The sequence below is a fragment of the Equus caballus genome, chromosome 11 (genome assembly GCF_041296265.1).
Source record: "Equus caballus isolate H_3958 breed thoroughbred chromosome 11, TB-T2T, whole genome shotgun sequence".
NCBI classification, from domain to species: domain Eukaryota; kingdom Metazoa; phylum Chordata; class Mammalia; order Perissodactyla; family Equidae; genus Equus; species Equus caballus.
In genome coordinates this window covers 43937500-43962727 of record NC_091694.1, presented here as the reverse complement: position 1 = coordinate 43962727, position 25228 = coordinate 43937500, and the positions used below count along the sequence as shown (strand labels likewise).

General features: G+C 39.2%; 1 protein-coding gene across 7 annotated transcripts in view; it reads right to left on the bottom strand.

Moving 5' to 3' along the window:
* Window positions 1-6033: 6033 nt before the first annotated feature.
* Window positions 6034-25228, bottom strand: part of EFCAB5 (EF-hand calcium binding domain 5) — a 142576-nt gene continuing 123381 nt past the window's right edge. For all 7 annotated transcript variants that reach the window (XM_070227791.1, XM_070227792.1, XM_070227787.1 and 4 more), the window contains 5 exons: window positions 23290-23393; window positions 21286-21539; window positions 19596-19882; window positions 19145-19241; window positions 6034-6615 (listed from right to left, as the gene is read on the bottom strand). In XM_070227791.1, the coding sequence (XP_070083892.1) occupies window positions 6422-6615; window positions 19145-19241; window positions 19596-19882; window positions 21286-21539; window positions 23290-23393 (936 nt within the window). In that variant the 3' untranslated portion in view covers window positions 6034-6421. The remainder of the gene's footprint in view (window positions 6616-19144; window positions 19242-19595; window positions 19883-21285; window positions 21540-23289; window positions 23394-25228) is intronic.

Genomic DNA, 25228 nt, shown 5'->3' with positions numbered 1-25228 from the left:
CTGGGTGCCTCGAATTCAGTAGGAAGAACGGAATGACAAAATTCCAGGCCAGTGGTTCCCAAAGTGTCGTCCCGGGACCAGCAGCATTAGCATAACCCCGGGAATTTGTTAGAAATGCAGATTCTCGGGCTCTATCCCAGACCTGCTGAATCAGGAACTCTGGGATGGGGCCCAGCAACTTGAATTTTAACGACCCCTCCAGATAATTCTGATACTCGCTCAAGTTTGAAAACCACTACCCTGGGCTATCGATTTTTTTCTTTTTCCTCTGAGGTGTTCATTGTGAGTATACCTGGCTCAGGGTAACTTGGCAGAAGATGAAACTTTATATGCTAATAGTATCTCATTATAGGACGGAACTGATTAATAACAATACCGTGGTGCTACTGGAATATAGGAATCAAAATCACATACGATACTTTTTTATTCCATCTGTGCACCCACTCCCTATTGGCCCATTCCAAACTAGTGTTATAGCAGCCGAAGAGATCTTGTCAATTACTGCCAAAAGTATGTTAACATCTCCAACTATAATTGTAGATTTGTCTCTTTCTTTTAATTAGGCCAGTTTTTGTTTCATATATTTTGTACTTCTGTTATTAGGTATATAAACATTTAGGATTGTTATGTCCTCTTGCATTGACCCTATATCGTTAAGAAATGACCCTCTTTATTCTTTTGTCTTTTTATCTGATGTTAATATAGCAAGTTTTGATTGTTAGCATAGTGTATCTTTTTCCATCCTTTTACTTTTAACCTATTTTAATCACTTGTCTTTATATTCAAACGTGTCTTTATATTCAAAGCAAATCTCTTGTTGATAGCATATAGTTGAGACTTGCTCTTTTTATCCAATCTGACAATTTCTTCCTTTAATTTGGGTGTTTAGAACATTTTCATTAAAGTGCTTATTAATATGGTTGAAATTTGTTTTCTGTTTTTTCCATCTATTCTTTGTTCTCTCCTTTCCGTTTTTTTGCTCTCTTTTGGATTAATTGAGAATTTTTTTATGATTCATACCTCTTTGTTGGCCTATTAGCTATACTTCTTGGCTTATTTATTTTTTTTTAAGATTTTTTAATTTTTTTCCTTTTTCTCCCCAAACCGCCCCCACCCCCCCGTGCATAGTTGCATATTCTTTGTTGTGGGTCCTTCTAGTTGTGGCATGTGGGACGCTGCCTCAGCGTGGTTTGATGAGCAGTACCATGTCCGCGCCCGGGATTCGAACCAACGAAACACTGGGCCGCCTGCAGCGGAGCTCGCGAACTTAACCACTCGGCCACGGGGCCAGCCCCGTTGGCTTATTTTTTTTAAGGTGTTGCTTTAGGGTTTCTAGTATACATCTTTAACTTATCACAGTCTACCTTCAAGTAAGAATATACCACATTAAGTATAGGATAAAAAAAACCTTACAAAAGTATACTTCCATTTTCCCTTAGATTTTGTGCTATTGTCACACATTTTACTTCTATGTTATAAACACAATAAATTATTTTTGCTTTAAACAATTATCTTTCAAAAATATCTTTTTAACAAGAGAAGTATTGTGTTTACGCACATATTTACCATTTCTGATGTCTCCATATCTTTGTGTAGATCCAGATTTCTGTCTAGTATCATCATCCTTTTCAAAACAGCCTCATTGAGATATAATTTACATAGTATACAATCACCCATTGGAAGTGTACAATTCAATGGTTTTTAAAATATTCAGAGAGTTGTGCTACCATCACCACAATCAGTTTCAGAATATTTTCAATACCCCAAAAAGGAGCCCTGTACTCATTAGTCACTCCAATTTTCCCTCAAACTCCCCAACCTAGCCAACCGGTAATCTACTTCTGTCTCTATGGACTTGCAGTTCTATCAGTTTTTCTCTATCTATTTTGAAACTCTGTTATTAGGTGGATAAATATTGTTACGTCTTAATTAATTGACCCCTTTTTCATTATGAAATGCCCTTCTTTATCATGATACTATTCTTTGCTCTGAAATCTACTTTGTATGATGTTATTATAGTCACTCCAGCCACTCCAAGTTTTCTTTTGACATTAACTTCAGGGAAAGTGAAAAGATGTTCACAAAAGGAAAATAACTATAATTTACTACATGGCTAAGCCCTAAATAGCATACATAATCATGATAATGCAAACACTGTGTATTGATGTATTCTAATCTAAATTACAGTGTAATTATATTGATAAGAATGGATGCATGGGAAATGTGTGTGTGTTTGTGTGTGTGTGTGTGCTGAGGAAGGAGCTAAATCTTTGTATTGCATATTGGGAGGTTAATAAATATTGCCTAAATTAGGAAAAAAAAAAGTATGCTTATTACATAACACAGCATGTTATTTCACGATTTGGAGGTACTTGTCAAAACTACAGCCAAAATAAGGGTTAGCAAACTTTGTATGCAAAGAGTCAGATAGTAAATATTTAGGCTTTGTGGGTCCTCGATCTCTGTGGCAGCTACTCAATTCTGCCCTTGTAATGTGAAAGCAGTCATAGACAGTACTGCGCGTGGCTTTTCCAATAAAGCTTTATTGTAGGAGGCAGTTGGCCAGATTTAGCCCATGGGCTGTTTATTAACTCCTGAGCTAAAAGAATTGAAAGTAGTTGATTCAGAAGCAAGGGGAATAGCGGTGAGGTGGGGCGAGGAAATGCTCTGGGTCTTAATAGACCTTGTAGGACAGGATGACTCTTCAAACTATGAGCATGTGTTACTTTGCTTAAGATAAAAAATGAATCAATAGAGGGTAAAAATAAAGTCCCCTGCCGGGACTGTCTGCCTCTTACTTAAAGAGACTGAATGGTGAATTAGTTACACAAAATTACCCAGCTCAATATCCCTATATAATGCAAGCTTTTGAATTGGAGTCTTCTGTATTCTCACATTGCCTTTGGGATGTTGCAATGAAGCACTTGTGAGATTTTCCCAAAACTGGAAGGCTGATTTCTCAAATGCAGTGTTGCAGAGTTCAAGTTCTTCAGTTGCTTGGCAGGGTTTGCAGCAATGGTGGTATCTGCAGCAGTGGATTGGAGACACAGAGAACCCTCCTACCATTTTGAACCCAAGTTTGGGAACTTTAATTGAAATTACTGTAGGGACAGAAGCAGAATAAACCAATAAAAGATAGCATCACTCCCACACTCCTGATTGTTGTACAACAGAGAATTCCGACTGTCTTAGACTTCCAGAAATAAGACTTCAAGGACAGTCGACTGGAATTGAATCCAAGGCAACTGTGGGGACCTCAGGAGCCAAACTCATGGATCTTCCATTTAATGTTTTGACGTTAGTGTTATTAATGTTATTTTGCTACTCTTTCAGTCTCTGCTTTGCTTCTTGCCCATTCTTTTCCCTAACCAACTACTCACTCTCTGCACCTTTTGTCTGTCTACATCTTCTGCTAACTTGTAGTGTCTGGAAGGCAGTCTGCTTCAATTTGTTTAAGGCCTGTCATGACACTTTTGTCCTCTCTAAACACTTAAGATCCTTCTAGAGACTGCTCCTATTGCTGTTCCCCAGTTTGATTGATCCATAGTTTGGATACTTTTTATATTAGGCCATTTCATAAATTGGTTTCCTTTTGGCAAAGGGTCAACCCCAATTCAAACAGCTGTGGCTGGAGAGTTGGGGTCACACAAGACAAAATATGGCCACCTAGAGGTAACTTACCAGTTGTAGTCTGCAGGCAGGACAGTCTAAGCTCAGGCAGTAGATTGAGAAGAGGTAAAATATGGTTAGTGACTAGGAGATGAAACACCCACCAAGATGAAATACTAGTTCTTTGTCCATGCCTAAGGACAAAGAAATAGGCAATATTTAATTAATTGATCATGTCTCTTGAGAGAGATCTTTATTATAAGACCAGGTAGGGGACAGTAAGAACACAGAGTTGATGATGTGGGATGGGGTTAGGTGGGAGTAACATTGCATAAAACCTTAGATGAATGAAAATTCCCTAAATTACCTGCAAAGGGTCTTCTGAGTCAGTGGGTTGGGGATGTCTGTGGAAGTTAAGGGCAGCTGGTTGCTTATCATATTTAGATTAAGAGGGAATGAGAAGTCAGTCACAAGAAACCATCTATTGTATGATTCCACTTATATAAAATGTCCAGAATAGGCAAATTCATAGAGAAAGAAAGATTAGGTTGCCTAGGGCTGGGGTGGGGGAACATGGGCAGAGACTGCTAATGGGTATAGGGTTTCTTATGGGGGTGATGAACATGTTCTAAAGTTGATTGTTGTAATGGTTACACAACTCTAAATTTACTAAAAACCATTGAATCGTACACATTAAGTGGGTGAATTGTATAGTGTGTGTTGTAGTTCAATAAAGCTGTTGAAAACGCCAATAGAGAGCCAGACCTGAGGGCCTAGTGGTTAAAGTTCAGTGCGCTCCACTTCGGCAGCCTGGGTTTGGTTCCCAGGCTCGGAAGCACACCACTCATCTGTCAGTAGCCATGCTGTGGCAGCGGCTCACGTAGAAGAACCAGAAGAACTTATAACTGTACACAACTATGTACTGGGCTTTGGGGGGAAAAAAGGAAGAAGAAAGGAGGAAGATGGGCAACACATGTTAGCTTAGGGTGAATCTTCCCCTGAAAAAAAAAAAGCCAATAGGAGCTTTTCTGAGATTCCAATATCATCTTGAAACCTTATGTTGTTCCTGGACAATGGAACACCATAGTTATGAAGGAAAGTGGTCTGCATGGTCTACACCATACAGTGTCATTGTTACCTATAAGCTATGGAGAAAGAGCCAATAAAAAATCCAATTAATCAAGTCTAAGCTTCTGAAGTATATGTAAATATAAGTAACTCAATGTCTATTGAGTCAAATAAGTAGATTTAAATATAAATCTATATCTAAATTATTGTCGAGTATAAATAACATCCTCTTCGCTAAAAAAATAAGCTCCTGGTATTAAGGAATAGTATTTTACTTGAATGATGGTTAAATAAGTTCAACCAATCTGCTTTGTTGGTTGCTTAATTTTAAAGTAGTTTCCAGAAGACTGACAGCACAGTTGTTAGCCTAGTAAAGGTTGGAAAGTGTTAGTGAGATGTCTGGGGTGCTGGCAAGGGCAGTAAACCAGAAATTAGAACATATGGGTGCTAGGTCCACCCTGCCTCTTACTAGCTGTTGTGACCTAGGTAACTCACTCACTCTTTGAGACTGTTTCCTCATTTATAACATGGGGATAATAATATTGAGACTGGGAGGATCAAATGAGCTAGTATGTGAAAATACTTCAAACAAGTTAAAGCATCACACAAATGTATGATATGGGTTATCATTAAGGTAGATGCCATGTAGTTAACTTAATTCCCATGATAATGGTTAAAAAGCATTCTGTAAAAATTTCCGCTCCTTGCTGCCTAAAATGCTATTTGTATTTACAGTGAACTCTTTATAAGCTTGTACTGAAGCCATTAGGATATGTGGCTATCGGTTTAATATCTTCAAGAACATTGTTCCTAGAAATGTTGTTGCAAATGCCCTGAAAAACCCTCTTCCAAATATGAAAAAGGCTTATAGGGTAAAACTGGGCATGCAATCATCCAAGAGATGAGGACTGGTAATAACACTGTCATCTTATCAGAAAAGGTTAAAAAGGGACCTCCAAACTCAAATTTATAAGATGTTTGGAACACATCACATTTTGTCAACCAAATAAAGAAAATGAAGTTTAATTTCCCAAAATTTTATTAAAAATGAACTCTGTCATCAGATATCTTATTGCAAAGATGAAATCACACAACAGAGCAGTAAAGTTTGCTGTAATAACATGCTTTAAATAACTATAAATTCTTTTTGCAGTTCTTGAACTTGAGGGATTTTTGTTATAAAAAAAGATGTTTTCTTTTTTCCATGAGTCATGGACAAACATTTTCCTACAAGAATTTTTATTCATTGAAATAACTTTTAAGTTGTGACGGTAAGTGGGGAAGGGAGGTGGGAGATGGGCAGAGGGAAGAGGTGGTGCTCATATGTCTTTGAAAAATTAGAAAAACAATTTTCAGTCCATTTCTTAAAATCTTTATTACTTAGTACTCTTTTAATGTGAAAACTGCCATTTTTTCTAAGTCTGTCTTTTCTTTACATTGTACCTTAAAAGAATTAAAATAACACTACCCAATCAACCATAATAGTTCCATGGCAGATATAAAGCTAAACCTAAAAGTAAACTGTTAAATATATTCTATAGCATACATTTGGTTATGGCTACCTTAACTGGATATTTTTTAGATCAAATTTCTCCTAAGGTAGTACTTTGGGTTTTACAAAGTGCTGAGGTAAATGTCTAGGAGCAGACTATGTCTATGTAGCACTCCTTTCCAATTGAAAATATTTTACAGTTAACAAACAAAACTAACATGACAAAAATATCCTAAATACAGTACCAATTAGTTAGCATTTCTCTGGCGAGCTTGCCCCTGGCATTTTCACGTACACATAGGAGTCAGTCTTGGAGGGCAGTGGAGGTGCAATAGCACTATTTCGGTTTTTGTTTAGCTCTATGAGAGCCAAACAGATGCGTGCCCAGTGGTATAAGCATTCGATGGCGATGTTACCAAAGTTCCATACTTCGATTCGAGAATGATCTGCACCAAGAAAAAAAAGTTAATGTGGATAGGTTTGTACTTTTATTACTAAAATATAAGTTCCAGTAATACGATGAAAGTTAATGAAATATGTTTTGAGTCAAAACCATAGCAGAATCTTAAGTACGTAATTACAGGAAAATAGATAAATAAACATTGATATATTCATATAATGGAATACTACACAGCATTTAACAAAGAACTAGAGTGACACATATCCTTGTGGATAAATCTCAAAAACGTATTGTTGAGCACAAAAAATAAGTTGTAGAATAATATGTTCTTTTGGATACAATTAAACAATTTAAAAACCTGCAAAATAATATTATATTGTTTATGGATTCATAAGCATGTAGTTAAAGTAAGAAATCATGCATGAAACTGGTAAACACCAAATTCTTAATAGCATTATCTCTAGGGAGGAAGAAAAGACAATGAGATCAGGGAAGGTTAGAAAGTCTCAACTGATCCTGTAATGTTTTAATTCTTTAAAAAAGTCTGACTCGAACATGCATAATGTTAAGGTTAGATATAGAATATGGCTCCGTAATGGCTATACAGGTCAGCCTCTAACTTTTATGTTTGATATATTTCCTAATTAAAAATTATTTTTAAATATATAATCACTGCACACAATTATGTTCATTTGTCAAATTGTAAACTATTAAACTGCCATTCATAAAAGTTACTTTTTCCCAGGAGTCAATGACTAATATTCAGATAGAATGGTCCAATGGAAAGAGAATACTTTGGAGTTGAACAGACCTGGGTTCCAATCTTAGCTCTACCCCAATTATTTTTGTGACCTTGAGCAGGTTGCTTAATTGCTCTAAGCCTGTTTCTTCTTTCATAAAACAGGGATAATACCTCAGAGTTATTATAAGGATTATTGAGAAAAGATATGCAAAAAGCTGTCACAGAGTAGTTACTCAAGAAAAATGTTAATTTCTTTCTTTCAGGTGCCTCCCACCCTCAGGTCTACGTTTTATTCATTTTTGTATCTTCTAATTATCTTATTCATTTTGTATCTTCTAATGTCTAACAGTGCCTAACCCAATAAATATTTGCTGATTTGAGTTGAACAAACCATTAAATGATACTTATCATTGAAAAAGAGCTTTTAAATATCTTCTTCTATCCAATAGCTCTTTAACAATAATGGCAATTATGTCACTCATGGATATCTATTAGAATGACAAAACAGAACCTATCTTCTATCAACATGAAGGAACAAAGATCTCTGAATTATATTTAGTCTTTCTGTGGTTTTGAAGGTATCACAAGACAAAAGGTACAGTATGGGATAGGAAAGGCACTTAAAATGTAGAAAACATTCATAAGACAATTTTTATTTGAGGCTGACTTTAGAACATGAGGGTACAATTTTCTAAAATTCCATATTAACAAACACACAGAGGCACTGTCTTTTCTCTCCATTGTAAGTGTTCAAGAAATGTTGAATTGAAACATTAAATTATGGAATAATTAAATTGGGTTTTTAAAATACTAAAAGTCTTTTCAGATTATAGCTCAGTAACATTAGTGACAATTATGAAAAAAAAAAAACAAAACCCAAAAACAGATGCTGGTCATGAGAGCACATTAAAAATACCTGATTCATCTCATTTTATGAGTAATACTAGGCCAATGGACATACATACTTAAAATATTGAGTATATTGTTATAATTGATCCCTTTTTGTATTAATTAGCTTCCTGGGACCTTTACAAGGTAAAGGCTGCAAAGATTACTTTATCTTAATGTTCCAATGTTATGAATCTAAATTAAATTTCACACTAGAACACTCCTAAAACCAGTCCTAACTGCTGTTCCCCACAGCTTTTATTCTGCCCTTCCCGAGTCCCCATGAAGAGCTGTTGCATTGACGCCTGCCACAGTGTTCTTATCTGACATCCAAATGAACAAACCCCTATCTGCAGCCATTATTAAGCTAGTCAACCATCTCCATGGTGATTCAAGGACACAAGGATGGGGAGCGAGGTCGCTCCTTTTCACAAGCCCCTGTTGCTTATTTCCTGTCTTATTGTTACCGGGGACATAAGCTCCGAACCTGCCTGGGCGCTGCTGTCTGTTTCCCTGCTCTTTGCAGTGAGATTGATGCGTTAACAACTGGCTCTTACAATTCCTCTAATAAAGCCTCCGTCGCTCTGTTGAGTTTCCATTAACAACGGCTGAGCGCTACTGCCCTCTTGTGGTGGATAGGTGCCAGATCTTTGCAGCTAGGCCGATGACACAGCCGGTTCCCACAGATTTAGTAATTCTTTCAAGGAGATGTACTACTTTTCTTTCTTTTCCAACTATAAGAAATTATGCTTTTTTGCTTTGCCTTGGTAAAGGTTGTAGTAAATTATTTGAAGACATCTGAGTTAAAAGAATTCCTGGGTCAACCTTTGAATCTGTTTATGAACCTACACAGAAACATTTTATGGTATTTTTTATAGGTTCTAGTCTAATCAAACTTTTAATTATATAGGGAATTCATTTTGCTGAGAACATTGGGATATTATAGGCTATTTCTTTCTTTTTTAGATTTTTATTTTTTTCCCTTTTTTCTCCCCAAAGCCCCCCGGTACACAGTTGTATATTCTTTGTTGTGGGTCTTTGTAGTTGTGGCATGTGGGACGCTGCCTCAGCGTGGTCTGATGAGCAGTGCCATGTCCACGCCCAGGATTCGAACCAACGAAACACTGGGCCGCCTGCAGCGGAGCGCAGGAACTTAACCACTCGGCCACGGGGCCAGCCCCTATTATAGGATATTTCTAATTAAAATTCTATTTATGGATCTATGCTTTAAGACTGGATTAAGTTAAATCCTTTGGGGATTATAGACAATTAGAAAGATGGGCAAAGCAAGAAAGAACGATGTACTTAAGCTTCAAGTCCAAAAGTTAAAGTGTAACTGCTCATTTCAACTAAAAACTAACACAGGATTGGCAGTATTTCTTTTTCTTTCTTTCTTTCTTTTTTTGAGGAAAATTAGCCCTGAGCTAACATCCACTGCCAATCCTCTTTTTGCTGAGGAAGATCAGCCCTGAGCTAGCATCTGCGCCCATCTTCCTCTATTTTTTATATGTGGGACACCTGCCACAGTATGGCTTGATGAGCAGTGGGTATGTCCATGCCCGGGATCTGAACCGGCAGACCCCAGGCCGCCGAAGGGGAAGGTGTAAACTTAACTGCTGTGCTAGCAGGCCGGCCCTTGGAAGTATTTCTTGAATGCTCCTCTCCTTATCATTACTTCTCTTAGTTTTGGTTCTTTTATTTCTGTTGTTTCACATGCCCTATGTCACCCCTTAACATTATTGCCACATGCAATGAGCTGAAGGTCTATGCAACAGTATATACTTAAAAAGGTATGTGTGTGCAAATTTTAATCAGTTTTTATGTAGGCAGGAGAACTCAGATTTGCCATGGCAGTCAGGCATTTAATGTCATTGTTAATTTAATAAGGTCCCAAAGGTATTGTAGAGTGTTTGCGTCCAGCTTGTCAGGAAAGAATCAGTATTAAATGGGAGGTAAAAACACAGTCTTTTTTTGAGTTATCAAAGCTTAGGTGGAAGTTTGTTCCAGGATCAACACTGAGTTCTTGTAGGTATATTAGTTTCATTCCCATTGTAAGCATAATTTCTGTAGAATATCACATTGTATTGGCTTTTTTCATGGTGTAGCTACAAATTAAATTATGTGCAAATTGAAATCAATGCAATTTATCTTTATAAAAATTCATACTTTACTACAGTGGCTTCCAAACTCTTTGATTGTGTACCTCTGTCAGTAACAAATGTTGAGCATGATCCCAATAATGTAGATTTATTTATAAATTATTTATTTCAAAACACTTTTAAACAAAAACCAGAAATTAGACATTGATGGGATAAAATCATTACAAACAAAAGCCCTACGATCTTTTTCTTGTACACCAATGGTACGGGCATCAGTTGTTTGCTCCTTTCTGCTTGGAGCGTAGTCTGGGAAGCCTAGAGGGCTCTCAGTATTCAGCAGACACACTCATACTCTCCCTGTTTTCATTCTGATACTCTTCTTCTCAACTGTGTCTGATGTCCCCCAGTCCAGAGACTTTCTATGCTGCTGTCTCTGAGGAATAAATTTCTAGGGTTGAAAAGGGGAAGCTGTCCAGTTGTTTGTAGAGAAGAAGAGATACAGAAACCAAAACACTAAAACAGAAAGAAAGAAGAGAAACAAGAGGGAGAAGACAGCTTAAAAAAATAATTATCAATATCCTAAGAGAGATAAGACATTGCATTCAGGAAACATGAATAAGATGTTGTAGAATTCAAATGTTTAGAGAACAGCAACAACAAAAAAGCTCTTAGACAAAACATGCACAAACAAAAATCCAATAGAATTAGAAGGTTGAGAGAATGTCTCAGAAAGTGAAACAAAAAAGACACAAGGATGGTAAATAGGTGAGAAAATATGGGGATTTTGGAGACTGAATCTAGGAGATCCAATAATTGAATAATATGAGTTCCAAAGAGGGAACACAGAAAAGGGAGGGCAGGGCCACCACCAACCTCTAGGGCACCTTTGTGTAAATGAGAAAAAGACACCTACTACCATGGATAAATGCCCTCTGTGAGTGCACGGCCTGGTGAGCAGAAAAAAAAGTGTAAAGAAGGAGATGGCCCTCCTCTAAGCAGACGTAGCCTTAAGCTAAACTACATAGTTTAGTGAGTGGAATCCTGGTCAGACTTCAGCCCCTACCCAGCAGGCCACCTTTGTGGACTGCACAAATTGCACAGCCATGAGTAGCAACCTTGACGCCATGGAGAAAATCATCAAGGACTTAAGGACTCGAGTTTCACAACTGAAAAGGCCCAGTGAGTGTTCAGATCAATGGATGAAAATAGACCCATATCAAGGCACATCATTATGAAATTTCACAATCTTGGGGATAGAGGGGTGATTCTACAGCTTCTGGAGAGAAACAAAACAAAAAAACCCAAAAAAGTCACACACACAATCAGAAATCAGAAAGGCTTCAGATTTCTTCTCAACAGAAATCTTGGAAATTTTCAAGTTTCTTTTGACAATGGAGCCATTTCCTCAAGAAGTTAAACATAGAGTTTCCATATGACCCAGCATAGTCCCAAGAGAACTGACACAAAACATTCACACAAAAACTTGTAAACAAATGTTCACAGCAGCATTATTGACAATAGCCAAAAAGTGGAAACACCCTACATGTCCATCAACTGAGAATCAGATAAATAAAATGTGGTATATCCATATAATAGAATATTATTCAGCCATAAAAAATGAATGAAGTAGTGATACATGTTAGAACATAGACGAACCTTGAAACATTATGCTAAGTGAAAGAAGACAGATACAAAAGGCTACCTATTGTATGATTCCATTTATAAGAAATGTCCAGAATAGGCAAATCTATAGAGACAGAAAGTGGATTAGTGGTTGCCAGGTGCTGGGGTGGGGAAGGGCGAAAGAGAGTGACTGCTAATGGGTACTGGGTTTCTTTTTGAAGTGATGAAAATGTTCTAAAATTAGATAGAGGTGATGGTTGTACAACCCAGTGAATATACTAAAAACCACTAAATGGTACACTTTAAAATGGTGAAATTTGGGGCTGGCCCCATGGCTGAGTGGTTAAGATCGCGCACTCCACTTTGGTGGCCCAGGGTTTTGCTGGTCTAGATCCTGGGTGTGGACATGGCACTGCTCATCAAGCCATGCTGAGGTGGCATCCCACATGCCACAACTAGAAGGACCCACAACTAAAAATATACAACTATGTACCAGGAGGCTTTGGGGAGAAAAAGGAAAAAGAATCATAAAATAAATAAAATAGAATAAAATGGTGAAATTTGTGGCATGTGAATTATATCTCAATTTCTGAAAAAAGACAATGGGGCGATGTCTTCAAAATTATACTCCCTGGTAAGCTATAAATCAAATTTGAGAGTTGAATAAAAACATTTTCAGACATGAAAGGTCTTGAAAATTTACCATTCAGGTACTGTTTCTCAGAAAACTACTGGAGTTACGCTACGTCCAGTAAAACATGGGAGTAGACCAAGAAAGAATGAACCCAGAGAATGGCAAAGTAAATTCCTATGATAGTGGCAAAATGAATTTCAGAAAGGCAGCTGTGTAGTAGATCTGGGCCAGGGGAATAACCCTAGATAAAAAGGAAATTAAGATCTCTAGATGAATGGCTTCAAGAAAAAATGAAATTGGAATTGAAAAAGTTACCTGATAGAACTGACATTTTTGTAAATTATACGGAGAGACAAATGGAAGGGGTGGGGATTATCAAGAAGTACAAAGAAAACGAAACAATTTTTTAAAAATAAAAGGCAATTATTTACTTCGGGAAAAACAAAAAGTAAAAAAGGAGCAATCAAGTTGTCCTACGATGCTCAGCTGTGGATAATATTTGCATAGGCAAAATCATGTAAACATTGTATTTTGATTTAACCCCAAATCCTAATATAATTACATTGGAGGATAAGGTAAGAGAATGGTGGTGTAACAGAACCAGACTTTCACCTATAATGAGGAAATCACTTGTGAAGGTTTAAAATTGATTAATTGAAAGTTAGCAATATTGCATGATATTAGAAATATAGAAATGTGCAAATACCAGAAGAAACAGTCAAAAGAGTCAAAAAGAATTGCCTTTGGTGAGGGCAACCTGGGAGAGCGAGATGAGACAAGAGGGATGGGCTAGTGACTTCTTTTGTTAGAAGCCTTTTAGTTCTTTTGACCTCTTAAAGTACTTTAATAAAAAATATAATTTTTATAATCCTTTTGGGATAAAAGATTGTTTTAACATCCACTGAAATGAAAAAAAATATGAGTGTCAAGGAAACTTGAAAAATACTTTTGCCTTAAATATAAAAATGTTCTCACTGGGGGCCAGCACCATGGCCGAGTGGTTAAGTTCGTGTGCTTTGCTGCATCAGCCCAGGGTTTCATCAGTTTGGATCCTGGGTGCAGACTTAGAAGTGCTCATCAAGCCACGCTGAGGCGGCGTCCCACATGCCACAACTACAAGGACCCACAACTAAAAAATATACAACTGTGTACTGGGGGCTTTGTGAAGAAGAAGGAAAAATAAAATCTTTAAAAGAAAAAATGTTCTCACTAAACTGATTTGTAACAGCCTTTATCAGTTATCAAAGCAGCAGTGATGTTACCTAGACAAATAAAACCATTTTAGTTATTCTCTTAATTCAATAACTACTGTTGGGAAACTTTAAAATTTAAAATAAAAAATGAAGCTGGCCTGGTGGCATAGTGGTTAAGTTTGCATGCTCCACTTCTGCAGCCTGGAGTTCGTGGGTTAGGATCCTGGGCACGGACCTACACTCATCACTATACTATCACTCATCAAGCCATGCTGAGGCGGCATCCCACATACAAAACAGAGCAAGATGGGCACAGATGTTAGCTCAGGGACAATCTTCCTCACCAAAAAAAAAAAAAAAAAAAAAGCGATAAAGGAAAGAAAGACTTGCTGAGTTGTTTTTTCTTTCTTTCTCTTTCTTTTTCTTTCTTTTTTTCTTTCTTTCTTTCTCTCTTTCTTTCTCTCTCTCTCTCTTTCTTTCTTTCTCCTTCCCTCCCTTTCTTCTTTCCTTCCTTCCTTCCTTCCCTCCCTCCCTCCCTCTCTCTCTCTTTCTTTCTTTCTTTTTCCCTCCGGGATGACTTCAACTGAAAATGGAAGAGGTCAGCATGCATGGGAAATGAATCAAGCATCCAGGCTCCAGGTCCTTTCTAAACCCCAAAACAGTCTCCTGAAGAGCGTGTGAGTGAGTACTTGTCCAATATCTTAACTAAAAGGGCCCTTTAAGAGTTCTTGCCAGGACAAAGGGAATCTGTTCTAAAACCCAACGGATGTTTCCTCCTCTAGAGCCTGAAATCGGTGAGCCACTCATAAATGACACACTCTAGGCTCCCTGTTGAACCAGGTCTAACTGATACCAGCTCTTTTCCTACAAGTAGGAGCCAACGAGTCCCAGAAATGACCACCGCCCAAGAAGACTAGGTGCAAAAAGGTGGTAGAGAACTGTAACTGAATCTAAGCCAATGGCAGTATACAGAGGGTCCAAATTAACAGGACAAAACAATGTTCTTGGTGTCTTGTCCATTTCACTCTGACTCCTCTAAAAGAACCAGGCACATCATCACAGTTGCAGATTCAGTTCTATGCCGTATTCACATTTGTTATTTCTGGATGGTTGGTAGAATCTTGTGAAAGGTTCCTGTCTGATCTTCAGCTGTGTAGTGTTGGAATGGAGAGGGATGGAGACAGAACTCGCTTGAGCCACAATGGCAGTGGCAGTAGCATTTAGGGAAAGATCTCCAGGACAGGTGAATCTTGAGGACAAGAGTTAATCATGGCTGTGAGTCCATCAGTCCTTTCTCCTGAAGGCTGGGCATCTCATCTCCCTCCATGGTCATCCACAGAGGATCATGATGGTGTTTTATTGAGGAAGCTGGTGAGTTTCTTTGTAGAGAGTGATAGCACTGAGGCTCTGGCTGCTTTGGCAGAGGAGGAGCCCTGGGGCTCTTGCAGGAACAGTGGAGGGCCTGGGGAACTCCTGCTGAGACTAGTGTCTGTGGACATATAGACCCTTGGATTTAAGCGTGGGGAGGAAGTATGGCCAATTGGAAGAAATACAGGTTCTACATAGCAAAGTGATTCTGGTCACACTTGCGGTAGGAGACAGCTTTTCCTGCCTCTTGATCTGATAACAGTTTCTAGTAGACAACATCTGTCCAAAGCCCCTGGCAGGGGAACTTGGGAAGGTATGGAGCACCCTAGAAAAAGACCAGGTGAGGCTGGCTGTAGAGGTCCAAAGTAGAGTAGGAAGAACAGATCCTTGAGAAGGTGGTCTGGTCATGAGTCTTCAAGGAGAAGAAGCCAACTACTGGGAGTACTTTAGGTAGAGTGACAGAGGTTTGCAGGCTATTGATGTGCTATTGCAGGCACAGCTGTCTGGGAGTGGTCACTGGAGTCATTCGGTCCCCCATAGGGAAGTATGTCAGCAAGGTTCACATGCAATGGCACAGCCTTGGGAAGCCCAGCCTGCTGAACAAAGCTGCCCAATGCTCCTTCACAGATGACTGCCTCAATCTAATAGTGGGACACAACTGCCTGGAATTCCACCAGAATACAAAATATCCCTTTCTAGAAATGCAAATCAAAACCACAATGAGATAGCATATCACATCTGTTAGAATGACTATTGTCAAACAGACAAGAAATAACAAGCGTTGGCAAGGCTGTGGAGAAAAAAGAACACTTGTGCACTGTTGGTGGGAATGTAAATTGGTATAACCATTATGGAAAACAGTATGGAGGTTCCTCAAAACATAGAAATAGAACTACCATATGATCCAGCAATTCTGCTTCTGGGTGTATATCTAAAGGAAGTGAAATCACTATCTTGAAGAGATATCAGCACCCCCATTTTCATTGTAGCATTATTTACGATAGCCCAGACAAGGAAACAATCTAAATATCCATCTATAGATGAATAGATAAAGAAAATGTGACATATATATATATACACAATGGAGCATTATTCAGCCATAAAAAAGAAGGAAATCTTACCATTTGCAATAACATGGATGGAGCTTGAGGGCATTATACTAAGTGAAATACGTCAGACAGAGAAAGACAAATACTGTCTGATCTCACTTTTATGTGGAATCTAAAAAAACTGAACTCACAGAAACAGAGAACAGATTGGTGGTCACCAGAGGTGAGGATTGCGGGATGGGGAAAATAGGTGAGGGTGATTAAAAGGTACAAACTTCCAGTTATAAGATAAATGAAGTTTGGGAGTGTAATGTACAGCCTTGTCACTATAGTTAACAATATTGTGTTGTATATTTGAAAGTTGCAAAGAGAGTAGACCTTAAAAGTTCTCATCACAAGAAAAAAAGTTAGTAACTATGTGAGGTGATGGATGTTAACTAAACCTATTGTACTGATCATTTCACTATATATACATACATCAAATCACTATGTTGTAACACCTTAAACTAATATAATGTTTTATGTCATTATCTCAATAAAACTGGGAAAAAAATAAAGCATACCTTTTCTAAACACACACACAAAAATACGCTTCTCTAGAACTAGAATGAAGTGAGGTGAGAGTTGACAGCAGAAGCCCCAAGAAAGTGTAGGCAAATCACCAGCCCTAATTCTATCTTCCAGGCAAAAGCATTAGTTTGGAAGGCTTGGTGGGTTAGGAGCTATGCTAACAGTCCCTCCTCATCCTGAGCAGAACCTACAGATATTGTTGGTGGCATTTCATACAGGGTGAGATCATTGAGTAAGAGCCTTAATACTGCTAGAAGGCTCAGATAAACTTTGAGCAACAGATTACCCTGCCAGAAGACTTCTCTCTTTTTGGCACAAACAGAAAGGTAATCCAGAGTTCCCCTTCCTTTCCCCAATTTGGGAGTTTAGAATTTCCTGAAACAATTGCATCTGAAAGAGAGAGGGTTGGTATCTGGGTGGCCTACGAACTTTCTTGATTGCTGCAGAGACTGTGATAATGCTCAAGGCTTGGTGGTAGTGGCAGGGGAGCCTAGGGACTATTGGCTTCTGACTGAATCCAGCTCTGTTAACTGCAGTTGGAATTCCTGCCACCTGAGGACACTGTTGGAAAAGAGAAAGTGGTGGGGAGCATTGGCGATCAAGGCTGCTCAGGAATCAGCTAGCACAGTTCAAAGTAGGGTCAAGCAGAGGAAACAGAAATTTGCATGTTTTCTGAAACAAAGGAGCTTTACATGGCAAGAGGAGGAAGCTCTGATAAGGCAAATCAGAGGTGGAGCCTGAAGAGATTCTCTTGAAGCATTGGTGCAATGCCACAGAAGATGCCTTTGTCTGGGGATGGGCTTGTTAAGGGCTGAGAGCCAATTCCTGAACACAGCTACAAGGTAGAGAGTGGAGGAGCATGCTCCTCAACCACAGCTCCTGTCTGACAGAGGGACTGGTGAGGGCCTGAGTCCTTGCCCAAGAAGGGGAGCATCAGTCTCAGAGGACACAAGTGACCTTAGCAGCAGGGTCTGGCTCTAGGCCAAGGGATTGGCAGGTTGGGTGGGGACCAAAGTGGATAGGGGCTCAGGGAGAATGTCAACTAGACAAACTGGTCACAAATGGAGGAGGGGTGCTAGGGCTCATGGTAAGGACTAAATCTACTCCAGAGGGAAGATCAGCAACTAGGCACTGAGATAGAAAACATTTCTTCCAGATTTTTTAAGTTCTCAGTGAACAGTGAACACGTATAGGCCAAGTATATACAAGTGTGTAGTGAACAAGTATTCATTTTTGTTGTTGCTGTTTCCCTTGAATAGCACCTAGAAGAAGTGATCCCTATAACACCTATGAATCCAGAGGCTCTTGTGAGTCAGCCCAGAGCTGTGAGGCTCCAGTAGAATCCATTCCAAATAGAACTCCTAATCTTTACTCACATCACTCATAGTCCACGTTAACTCATGTTAACTTTTATTTGAATCTCACGCTCTCTCCTATTCTCTAGGACTCCCAAACTTAGGGGAGTATCTCACCTTCCTAGGCCAGATATCTCTCTCTCATCCATCTACCCTGGCTCACTGCTACATGCTTCCCCTGTGCGACATGCTTTCGCTGCCACAGACACCGTGAGGAGCGTGGTTGTCTTCCTCTGGGTTGCCTTTGCCTTCATCTTGTCCTGGGAGTCTCTCTGGTTCTGAGCCTCTCAGCTTGATATATGTATCACTGGAGTCCAGATACCCTTCTGACTTGGTCCAGAGTCTCCATGGAGAGTAGGAGAGAGGGAGGGGAGGGGCAGGTTTAGTGAGCAACTTCTACAGAGCCATTTTCCTGATTAATGATTAGTTTTTCATGAGAAACAAAAGAGAAGCAAACTTTAAATTTATTCCTCACTGTTCCATTCACATAAATGACCTGAGGTCTCTGATGGGGTAATACACATCCATGGGGGAATGAGTGCTTGGATATTTTACTCTTGTATGTGGCCGATTCTCTGTGGCCAAAGAGCTCATCGCCTTCTTCAGCCTGGGAGCCTCGCTGCTCTCAATTCCTGCTGATTGCCCTCCTCCAAAAACTCTACATTACTAGTCTATAAAGACTCATGAGCTCTTATTTTCTTGAGTTCTTCATTGAAACCAAAGATAATAAAGCCTTTTTGCTAAATATACTTGTTTCCTATCTTCACCGCAACCCTTATTCGCTTTTGTTTTTTAATAAATAAAGCAAATGTAGTCAATAACTTGGAGATAGATGTGCTTCTGAATTCTCATATGTGTGGCATAGACAGTTATTCCAGAATGCAGTGGATTATAGACAGTGTCCTTCCTTTTAGGAGACTATAATCAGAACTATTTTTTTTGCTAAAAAATGAATTTATTAGCCACTTGCTTCATTCTAATAAAAACATCTGGATTACAACTGTGTTTTATTGCTGTTAGTATAGATTTAGATCATAATTCAGTGGAAATTTACCTCTGATATATTCATCAATGAGCTGTAAATTAACTTTCACATGCTTAGCAGTTGGATCAAAGGCACAGACATTCTCCACTAAGTATCTGTTAACATACTGTAAACAAAGAACAGAAGTTATGGGAGCACCAGCACGTGGAAGTAGAGTGCCAAACTCATCAGTTTACGTAATTCCATTGGTACAAATTTTAAAACAAGCAAAACCAATCTAAGGCGTTAGAAGTCAGGATTCTGGTCAGCCTTGGGGTGAGTATGTGTGTGTGTGGGGGGGTGGCGGGTGATGGGAGAGGGTACAAAGGGGGGCTTTTGGGATGCCACTAATGTTCTGTTTCTTGATCTAGAGTCTAGTTACAAATGTTCATTGTGTAAAAATTCTTACACTTGTATGCTTATGACCTAAACTTGTGTGAGTTATTCTTCAATAAAAAGAGTACTTTAAAAAAAAACTTACCAGTTTACACTTATCCCAATTTTCTAAGTCACCTGATGATTCCAACTCTGGATGAAAGAATAAGATAACCGCTATTAGGATGTCATGTACTAATTTTGCATTGGCTTCCAATTCCTGGGATTTGCTGTCCGGTGGAGATTTCGACTCTCTTGGAGGATTATAATCATAGAGCAAGAGAGATACAAAGTCCATGGAGGTAAGCAGTTGGAGGCTTTCTTGCAGCTCTTTCAGCATGATTCGGAAGAAGAGAACTCCTGCTCGCTGGACTTCTCCTGCATGTTCAATCTCTGGAATAACAGAATGACATCCCACATTGTTGTTCAGTACACATATTACTTTTTTTTTTGGCGAGGAAGATTAGCTCTGAGGTAACATTTGTTGCCAATCTTCCTCTTTTTGCTTGAGGAAGATTGTCGCTGAGCTAACATTTGTGCCAGTCTTCCTCCACTTTGTATGCGGGACACTGCTGCAGCATGGGTTGAGGAGCAGTGTGTAGGTCTGCTCCCAGGATCTGAACCAGCGAACCCTGGGCCCTGAAGTGGAGTGTGCGAACTTAACTACTATGCCACTGGGTTGGCCCCCACACATTACTTTTTCATATCCCATGGTTTTAAACAATGTTAGTTCCTCTAGTCATGAAATCAAAAGGCAGAAATAGAATTACACCTGGTGAAGCTCACAGAAAGAGGCTTTGAGGAAAGGTGAAAACTTGGGTTTTGGAGTCAGACCTCAGTTTGAAAATCTACTCTCCCCCTTATAGTTCTGTTGTCTCTCTGAAGCTCCTTTTCCTTTTCTGTGAGAATGGGGCTGATCCCTACTTCCCTGGTGAGCTGTGGGAGTTAAATGAGATGATATAAGTAAAAGCGCTTAGCCTCAGGCCTTACACATAGTGGACGTTCAAAAGACATACATTTTCTTCTTTCTTTTTTTCCTTATCCCACCTGTGTAATAGCTAGAAAATGTTCAGCTTAACCACACACAGTGTTACTCTTCTAATTCTATTCACTCCATTCCAGGTAGCCAAAGGTTTCTATGCTTCCTTCTTCCCTGCCTTCTGCCCACACTGGTTTTGTGCTAAGAGTAGCCTAGGGGATGTGAAATCACAAGGATCGGGGTCAGGTCTTGGCTCTGCCACTAGCTTGCTATTGGACCTTTACTACGAGGGGCTTTCGCTTCTTTATCTGTAAAACGAGAGGTTCCAATGAGTGGATGCTGTCTGATATCGTGGAAAGAGCACCCAAACTGGGGTGCAAATCCAGCCTTCACCCCTTGTTAATTGTGTGATTTGTGCAAGTTGCTTTGTTTCTCTGAACTTGACTTTCCTCACCTGTAAAATAGGGTATCACCGTTCGCCTCACAGAGTGATGGTAAGGAGTAACTGAAAGAATGTAATTAAAGTGCTTGATACATGATGCGGCATTTAATAAATGCTGGTTCTATATTGCCTTTATGAGTCCTTCCAGTTCTAAAACCATATGATTCTTGCCAAGAAAATGTGATTCCTTACCCGTTGCTCTCATTTATAGACCATACTCATCAGCCCAAGACTGCATGAGGGAATTCCTTTCATGTGGAAAGATTTGTATATTATAACAATTCATTTTATAAAATGCATCCTTCATTTCATTGTCTATGCTTTCCCCAAAACTTATTAAACCCATGATCCAGACTGTTGCCACATTCACAATACCTAAGATGTAGTTTTTCTTTATTTCTCCAGATAATTCGCCGAGTATTTGATAGCAGGCAGCTTGGATCACCTTTATCATTTTCTGAAGATCTTTAAATTCTCGGTACAACAACATCCTACTCTTGCCAATGTTAAAATCGAGAACTCCCAAAGCCTCTCCTGTTCTCTCGCGAAGTGGAATTGCTAGGTGGTTTTCTCCACAGACAGAGGCCAAAACAACTTCTGAACTGTCTGTACATTTAAAGAGGAAATCTCTGAAATCAAAACCAAATAAGCATAAGGATATAAAACATCAGCCTGTTCATGACATTGCACCCAAATATATTGGATTGCTCTCTTCTGTGCCTATTACACTCTAACCACACTGGCCCTCGTTGTCGTTTCATCTGCCTGGACCCCTCCCCTCCTTGATTTCAGAGGACTCTCTCCCTCAGCTCATCCATCTCCTTACAGAGAAGGCTTCCCTGACCATGCAATCCGCAGCTCCTGAGTCATGCTCCACCATGATCCTCTGCTTTATTGTCTTTACTGTACTTCCACTTATCTAAAGGTATTCGTTTTTTGTTTACATATTGTCCAATAAGTATTGGTTGAATGCCTAGGGGAACGATGAGTGTGTTAGGTCAGGTTCCCTAGAAGCAGAGCCTGAGACAGGGGTGCTTATGCAAATAATTGATTGAGGGAGTGCTCTCAGGAGAACGTGTAAGGATCTGAGGAAAGCAGGACAGGGAAGGGGCAGAAGCCAAGGAAGAATGTGACTTCAGGTGAAGTCTAGCCTCAGCCTGATCCCAAGGGGAGCTCTGGAAGGCAAATTGTGCCAAAGCTATATCAGGAATCTGGACAGGGCATCGACAATATCTGCTTCAGTAAGGGGCCTGAGGTTTTCACAGAAATGCAGTGGCTGCTTCTTTCTCTACTGAGGTATAGACACATCTCTTTTCATCTATTTTCTTCTTTTCCTATTTACACTGATATTGAGATGTCATTCCTTTGAGGTATTTGTAAAAATGTTGGTGCTTTGCATAGCCTCAAAAAGCACATTTATGGTTTATAATATCAATCCCATAATGACAGGTAGGATTATGTCCTCCCTTTGCTATTCCCACCCCTCCGTGCTGCTGAGCCGCCACTTTGTGTCTTTATGATAACCACAGTAATGATGCATCACGCTAAACCTTCCAGGCATAACGATAAAGCTGATTGGTCAACAGAGTTCCTCAAAAGACACCTGCTCTGAGTTACACTCAGGAATCCAAAGTATGAGTCTGGGTGTAACAAGGACTCCAGTAAAACTCTTGACCAGCACAGGGAACAACTATGTGGAAAAAAGCTTAAAACTGAATGATCATTCTGGTATGAGGCCAAACTAAAATTTAATTAACATAGGTACTTAAATGTCAAATTATCCTACAGTCCCAAATAGGTTACTGCCTACTCAACTACACTGACCCTCTAAGAAGCAGTTGGTCCCTTTTGCAATAGGTGTGTTCTCAGCTAAGATCTGTTTTGCATCTGTCCACAGTTTAATAGTGTTCCTTGCCTTCCACAGGTGGGAGGCATTCAGAGTAATCTAGAACTAGGTACTTATTAAAGACAACATTCTCTTTGCCCCACCTTGTCTTCTTTAACTAAAAAATACATGTTCACAGGCTAGCTAACATTAAGATGAGCTCTGATAAGTGAGGTGGATGTATTTTTCACATTCCTGATGGGTTTTGGTGAATTTCATGTTTATAAGAAAATCATAGAAAATAAAACACTATCATGCTTAAAAACATGGAATCTTAATATAAAATACCAATGAAATCTGTTTTAGAAAGGACTTGAGGGGGAAGGAGTTAATATGTCCCATGCAGACAGGAATTTTTCTTTAAAACTCAATCAGAATGAGAGTCAGTGTATACATACTAAGAGGCAAAAGCTGTGTCACTCAGATCTACTGTCACACCAGGAAGGGTGTGTTCTGGCAGTCAAACAAAACAGACACGAAGATGTGTCTCATACCTAAAGATACATGTCTTCCTGAAGATGATAGGAGGATTCCTGTGGATTTCTGTTAGGCCTAGGGGCCCTGTAACCATCATATTGCATAAAACGTAGTCTGAATCCTTGAAAAGAGAAAGAGATTTCATTACAGGGAAGAATAATTAGACCTCGTATTCTCATTAAAGCTTTTGAGGACAAACAGGGAAAAAATTAGAAAAGTTTAGATGAGCTCTAGTTTGAAGTACAGTGACATTTTTACTTATTCAGTACCATTAAGGATGAGGTGTTCCACAAGAGGAAATTTTCAAAATGCAAGATTCTTTTAAATGTACCAACTTATTTTTTATAACTGTGATAAAATTGTGTTTATATTATTTTTCTGATGTTAAAAGTGCCTTGTAGAACATTTGGAAAATACAGAAAATTCAAAGAAATTAAGTACAATAAAAAATATTCTCCAGTGAGGCCTTTGTTCTTCACTGCTTCACTAAAACTGTTCTTGTCAAGGTTACTGGTGACTCTCTCCTTGTCAAATAGATTGGTTGATCCCTAATCCTCATCTTCCTCCACCTCTCATCAGCATTTGATGCCGTGTACAAGTCCCTTCTGGATATACTTTTTTCACTTGGCTTTTGGAACACCAATCTCTCTGGGTTTTCCTCCTACCTCACTAAATACTTCTCTCATTCTCCTTGCTTCTTTTTCTTTGTCTCCTTCCCCTCTAAGAGGTTTTCAGACTGTAACTTATAACCTACATATGGGTTATAAAAATATTTTCATGTCTTTTTAAAAATAGCTTTATTGAGGTATAATTGATATATTAAAAAATGCGTATATTTAATGTACACAATTTGATGAGTTTGGACTAATGAGTCTTGGTCAACTTTTTTTTTTTGGTAGAGACTAGTGTAGGGGACTGGAATTGGCCACCCCAAGGTATGTCTCTTTGGCATGAGGATTATTTCGGGCTGGTTACTTTTTTTTTTTTTTAAGATTTTATTTTTTCCTTTTTCTCCCCAAAGCCCCCCGGTACATAGTTGTAGATTCTTCGTTGTGGGTCCTTCTAGTTGTGGCATGTGGGACGCTGCCTCAGCGTGGTCTGACGAGCAGTGCCATGTCGGCGCCCAGGATTCAAACCAACGAAACACTGGGCCGCCTGCAGCGGAGCGCACGAACTTAACCACTCGGCCACGGGGCCAGCCCCTCGGGCTGATTACTTTTAAAAACTGCAGACATGAGAGAAACTCTGAAAAGTAGAAAATTACCCTTTGTAAGAGATATTTACATTTGTAAGGGAAATCTCCATCTGTAAAGGTGTCTCCCACTCTGTACCAGAAAGAAGAGGGAGGATGACCTTATCTCTAAAAATTCTTAATGCAGAAGGCAAGGACTTAAATCTGCAGAATAACCTTACTCTCATTTAGTGTACTTTTCTGGTAATCTCCCATAACTGAGTCCCCCCACCCCCAACATCCTTTGTCTGTAGCTGAAGATGGTATTTAAGATGAGCACCTCTGCCATTTTGGTGAGTTACTCAGTTTTCCTGGGTCTCTGCCCTGTATACATGTTATAAAGCTTTGTTTAATTTTCTCCTGTTGTTCTGTCTCATGTGAATTTAATTCATAGCCTGGCCAGAAGGACCTATAGTTGGTAGAGGAAATCTCTTCCCCCCATACACTAGTTTGTTAATAAGAAAGTAATATTAACATATTCTGTAAAATACACTAAACTGTAGGAAAGAAAAAATTCAGTTGGGAGAAGTAAAGAGGGGTTTTTATGCCCTCCTTTAAAAATGAATTCTTTGATTAAAAGGGAAACTATGGCAATAGGACCCACAGGGGCTCCACAAGGAACAGTGCTGGAAGGACAGCTGCTTTGTAACATGAAACTTTTCTCTTGCGTCTGCACTCCTTGACCTCAAGCATTCTACCCAACTCTTTAGATGAAATGTTCTCAA